Genomic DNA, 5258 nt, shown 5'->3' with positions numbered 1-5258 from the left:
AAATCGGTACCAAATAAGGAGTGATTGCATGAAGGGCAACCGTATACAGTGAGGTCATAGGTAAGGCTTTTTAGTCCCCACAGACGATAGGCACGCTTATTTATGGTAGCTGACCTTTTTAACGGCGTGACGTCAAGATAATTCAGAAATGCAACGACACATCTGCAGAGAAACAGATAATAAAAATCAGTCTGCGTGCTCATTGGAAGGAGATATATTTAGATTGCATTCTCGACGTACTTGCTTTGCCGAAGTAGGTTGTGTTGTACCTCATATCACGATGAACCAGCCGCAACTGGTTTTTCTTATTTTAAAAACTCCTTTTTTTTTTTCTTTTTTTTTCACTCAATAAATGTCAGATTCAGATGGAAACTAGAAACCTGCAGATGAGCATGTAAGGAAAAGAAACCCACAAACTGTAGAACTGCGGGATACATGTATTTTTCCCCTTCACAGTCACTGAGAAATCAATGTTAAAAACTAAGCTGAGGCATCAAAGACCAACAGCCTATCTGACCTGCATAGAGCCCCACTGTGGGGTATAATGCAGCATTGTACACCAGTTACTTAAAGACCCATTCATGCAGACACTAAGTAAATGCATAGGACCGTAAGATGGGGCGTTCGGGATAGGATACGATTTACAACACTGCCTCCAGCCTTTACAATTAAACAACGTACACACAAATGTAAATATATTCAGAGAGAAGAAAAAACATCAGATGAAAGTGTTTCTGATTAGAGAAATACAAACCAAAGGTTTTTATTTTTCATAGCCTCCTTTGTCTCTCCATAAAAATAGTGTTGCTCAAAATAAACTGTTAAAAGAAAAAAGAAAGTCATGTTTCAGTGTAGTCCATGGAAAAGCCCCAGTATCAGACATTCATTTTGTTTCACTTCAATCCTCTGTGTTTTTTTTTTCTCCTCCAAAAGCAGAACGGTCAGCAAAACCCTGTATCACTGCACCACATGTCGGTTCCTTTGAAAAATTAGCATCGGAATGAGCCCTTGCAGAGACAAGTCAGGCAACTGCTGTAATGCATTATTAAATTAGCCCTAAACACTACACAAGCCATTAAGAAGCATGTAAAACCTAAGGGAAAAGAAATAATACAAAATGCAACCAATAACAGAACAAAGTATTTTGCAACAACTGTTATTAGCCTGCACTTCATCTTTGCCAGTTAAACCAGTGGGGAATCATGTGCACACTAAATAAACATGTGTAGATACGCTACAACTAAGAAGCACTGGCACTGTCAAATAAACGCAGCATAGCTCCAGCAAACAGAGGGTTAAACCTTAGCTGCAGAAATGCACTGCAGTCCAAAAGCATTTGGCTGATAGCTACTGAACAGCACATTCTATCAGTGCCATCACGCTGCTATCATTGGACAAATTTTTCTATCTATCTAGATTTTGCTTGTGTGTCGTTTTTGTGTTCCTATGTGTGGAATTACCATTTTATTGCATATAATATTTGGCACAGTAGAAACTGGAGCTTACATTTGGGGCTGTATTTAGAAACTGGTGCCTGTATAAAGTTATTTTTTTTATTTTTTTTCACTGCATCCTAAATATGATCAAAAAACAAACTAAATGCCTCTTTTTTTCCTACAGTAGACAGTACCACCTTCTATTATCAATCACAAAAGCAAGTCAGTATCTTGTCTTTTTCTCTTTTTTTTAAATAGAAGTCACCAGTTATTAGAAAATAGTTTCAAATTACTTTCTTTTCTAATATAATCTGCATGTCTCACCACTGCCTGACGGTAGTTTCATTTTATATATATTTGTATTTTTTCATATTTATATACTTATGTATAGGCATGTACAAGGAAACAAAAAACTGTCTCTGTTTTGCACTTCTGTACAAAAGAAAGTTACCGTTTTGTTCTTTGTGCATTCTATTGCATGGACTGGTGAGCAGATGGGTGGAGAGGAGAGGTTGGGGCAGAGTCAGAGATAGATCCATAGGGAGCGTTACTCAGATTTGGGTCTCTTGAACCTTCTCCTTGCCATGAGTAGTCTTAATGACGTAGGGATCAGCAATGGTGCTGATGTGGCTGTGATGCTGTCTGACTGAGCGATGAAGAGAGTTGTTCTGGGTCCAGTGGGCTCCGTAGCCCCCTTGGCGGGATGAGGAGGACACGTACCCAGGCTTAAAGGTGTTGCTGTTGTGTTCCACTAATGTAGGCAGTACCAACCCTGTGTCGTCAGAGCCACTAGATCCGGAGGTGGGTGGTGGAACAGGAGGAACCTCTTCCTCCATCTGAATGATTTCTATGGTCCTGGCTGCTGCCACCGTGCTCCTCTGTTGATGCCGCTTACGCAACTTATAGAACGCTATCAACATGGCAGCTGCCAGCAAGGTAACAGCAACAAAACAGCCAATGATGATTTTGGTGGTTTTCATTACCTCATCCAGGCTGGCGGCTGGCCCACTAGGGACTCTGGCAGTGGGGATTGACACCTGCCTTGGAGTCGGAGTGTTTTGAAACAGCACAGTAGGTGTGGATATGAAGACAGGCTGAAAGACAGAGGGCGAGGCAGGGACAGTAGGCTTGGGTTTAGGTGTCTCTTCCACTGTGGGCTCCAAAACTTCCACTGTCACGGTGGTAAAGTAGGACAGATTGGACGTGTTGAGTTCGGCGTTGCTGACGTTTAGGTAGGCCGAGGCATTGGAATTTCCCGCCATGTTGCTCACCATGCAAGTGTAGACCCCCGTGTCTGAGGGGAGAACATTGGAGAAGTTGAGTGTCCCATCGTTAAGGACCGATATCCGAGGGTGAGCCGAGCCATGGGTCAATACAGTCCCATTGGGGAGAAGCCATCGGACTGAGCTCATGGCAGCCGTGCGACACTTCAGTTCTGCCACCCTCGCTGCTGAGATGTTCAGATCTCTAGGAGCATCAAGTATGAACGGCGCCGAACACTGAAAGGTGGTCTGGTCAACTTCCACCAAGTATCGTCCTCTCATGTGGAGCGGGGTGTGGCAACGTCCACAGCAGGTGGAATTTGTGGGAATGTATTCTCTGAGCCACCAGGAAAGCCACACGACATCGCAGTCACATCGCCATGGGTTGTGATGCAGGTGTAGCTCCACCAGATACTGTAGCGGGGTGAAGAGGTTGTGGGGGAGGGAAGAAAGGTTATTATGGGCTAAATTCAGCTCCACCAAGTCTGTGATGTCATCAAATGCATTCCTCTCGATAGTAGTGATGGCAGAGTTCATAATCCATAGTTTACGTAATTTCTTGAGCCCACGGAAGGCCCCGGGCTTCAGTTCTGGGAAAACATTCTCGGATATTTCTAACTCCTCCAGTCCCACCAGTTGTGAAAGATGGGGAAACTCCCTCAGGTTGCACATCCCCAAGTTGAGGTACTTAAGGTTCTGAAGGCCCTCGAACGCCCCATCAGAGATGTACTCCAACTTCCTCAGTTCTCCCAGGTCCAGTCTCATGAGGGAGGGGACACGGTTGAAGGCATAAGAGGGGATGCTCTCAATGGGATTGTTTCTTAGCCACAGCTCTCTCAACTTTGACAGGTACTCAAAAGCTCCACTGGGTATGACCGTCAGTCTGTTGTCGAACAGCTCCAGAGTATTGAGGCTGGTCAGTCCATTGAAGGCCCCCACTTCAATCTGTCTGATAGCATTTCTGCCCAGCTGCAGTACCTCCAGGTGATGCAGGTGCCTGAAGGTATCTGCCTGTATGGTCTCTATGCTGTTTTCCATAAGGTTCAGGTACCTGGTGTTGGCTGGGATGTTCGGAGGAACTCTAATCAGGCCCCGGCGGGTACACACCACCTTGCTGAGCTGATTAGTGCAGGAGCACACACCTGGACAGTTCTGTGGGTTAGCCGAGCCCGACGCAGGGCCTGTGGACTGGCACATACTGAGAGCAGGCACCATGAGAGAGAGCACGGCAAGCAGGGCTGCGTTCCAGGTAGGCTGCACACTAACCTGGCCCAGAGGACTCATGGTGTGGAGGGCTCATTATTCTGCATGGTGGGGGGAGACGGCACACACCAGAGGACAGACCACCCTAGCCCGGCTGGAGCAACTCAAGGCTCCCAAGTTCCATCGACAGTGCAGGGAGATGCTACATCAAAATTGATATGAGAGAGAGAGAGAGAGAGAGAAGGGAAAAGAGAGGGACCGAGAGGGAGACAGAGTGAGAGAGATTAATACAGGAGAAGTAGCAGAGGAAAAGCAGTGCAGCAATGTAAGAATAAGGTTGAATAACAGCACCAGTGACGTACCTCATTAGTTTGGAAGTGGTCCTTTTTGCCTCTTTCCAAATATTAAAAGCAACAGTCGTGCATCACGTTCATTTATAATTCCCTTCCATGGAGAGACAAGAGACTGATGTTTTCTTGTTTTCCCTCTCTGAAAAAGTGAGGTGGCCCTCTATTAGCCAAGGGTACAAAATGGCTCCTGGTATTAAAGAGTGAGAGCAGCATGAAAAGCACTCACAGGCAGAGGTAAGGCCATGAAGGCTTGGCAGGTGCCTGGATCCCTTCTGCCCCCACTAACTGCCCCCCTGCCAGGCTGCAGACTCCAAAATGCAGCTCCACTGTGGATAAATCACACGGATCCATAACGCAGTTAAACACGACAGAGGAGGAGAGAAGAAGTGACCAAATGAAATAAATAAAAATCCCCAGTTCTGTCGGCTCCTGATACATGTGTTTGCCCGTCGGTTGGTCGCCTGTTTGGTGGAGAGACCTCCCTCACTGTGACTTTGCCAACGGCTAGTCAGTCGCTGATTAGCCCCGTTGTGACAGAGACTGAGAGACAGAAAAAGGCTAAAGAACTCCCGGCACAGTCATCCCCCTCTCCTCTCCTCCTCTGTGTTCCTCTTGCTTCCTCCCAACGTTGGGCTGGCCCTGGTCAGAGCAGCTGCAGGCTGCCGTGTGCACAGTTAGCAGTAATCCGTCTATTCCTCCTGGGGGGGGGAGGGGGGGAGGGAGTTGGGGGTGGTGGGAGAGATGGTGGCGCTGGGTGGGGGGTGGAGAAGGGGATGCGCTGCACTGTTGGAGCTTCGCAAAAGGCTGTCGGAAGAGAGGGAGAGAGAGAGAAAGAGAGAGAGCACTCTTGTCCTCTTCTGCAACGAGAGAAAAAGAAAAGAGGATGACGCTGAGAGGATGTGTGTGGAAGTGGGCTCCGTATCCGTATCCAAAAAACAGAGAAAGGTATTGAGGATTCTTCTCTCCACTCGCGGTCTGTCCCCCCGGGCTGTCTCCTGCAGTGTTCT

General features: G+C 46.9%; 1 protein-coding gene across 1 annotated transcript; it reads right to left on the bottom strand.

The window, feature by feature from the left end:
• Positions 1–419: 419 nt before the first annotated feature.
• lrrc4.2 (leucine rich repeat containing 4.2) lies at positions 420–4971 on the bottom strand. The gene is made up of 2 exons (XM_030426741.1): positions 4264–4971; positions 420–4103 (listed from the first exon to the last, which is right to left on the bottom strand). The coding sequence occupies exon 2, from the start codon at positions 3980–3982 to the stop codon at positions 1988–1990; it is 1995 nt and encodes a 664-aa protein (XP_030282601.1). The 5' UTR covers positions 3983–4103; positions 4264–4971; the 3' UTR covers positions 420–1987.
• Positions 4972–5258: the final 287 nt, after the last annotated feature.

This window comes from Sparus aurata, chromosome 8 (genome assembly GCF_900880675.1).
Source record: "Sparus aurata chromosome 8, fSpaAur1.1, whole genome shotgun sequence".
Lineage (NCBI taxonomy): Eukaryota > Metazoa > Chordata > Actinopteri > Spariformes > Sparidae > Sparus > Sparus aurata.
The sequence above is the reverse complement of the archived record's forward strand: the minus strand, read 5'-3'. Positions and strand labels throughout refer to the sequence as shown.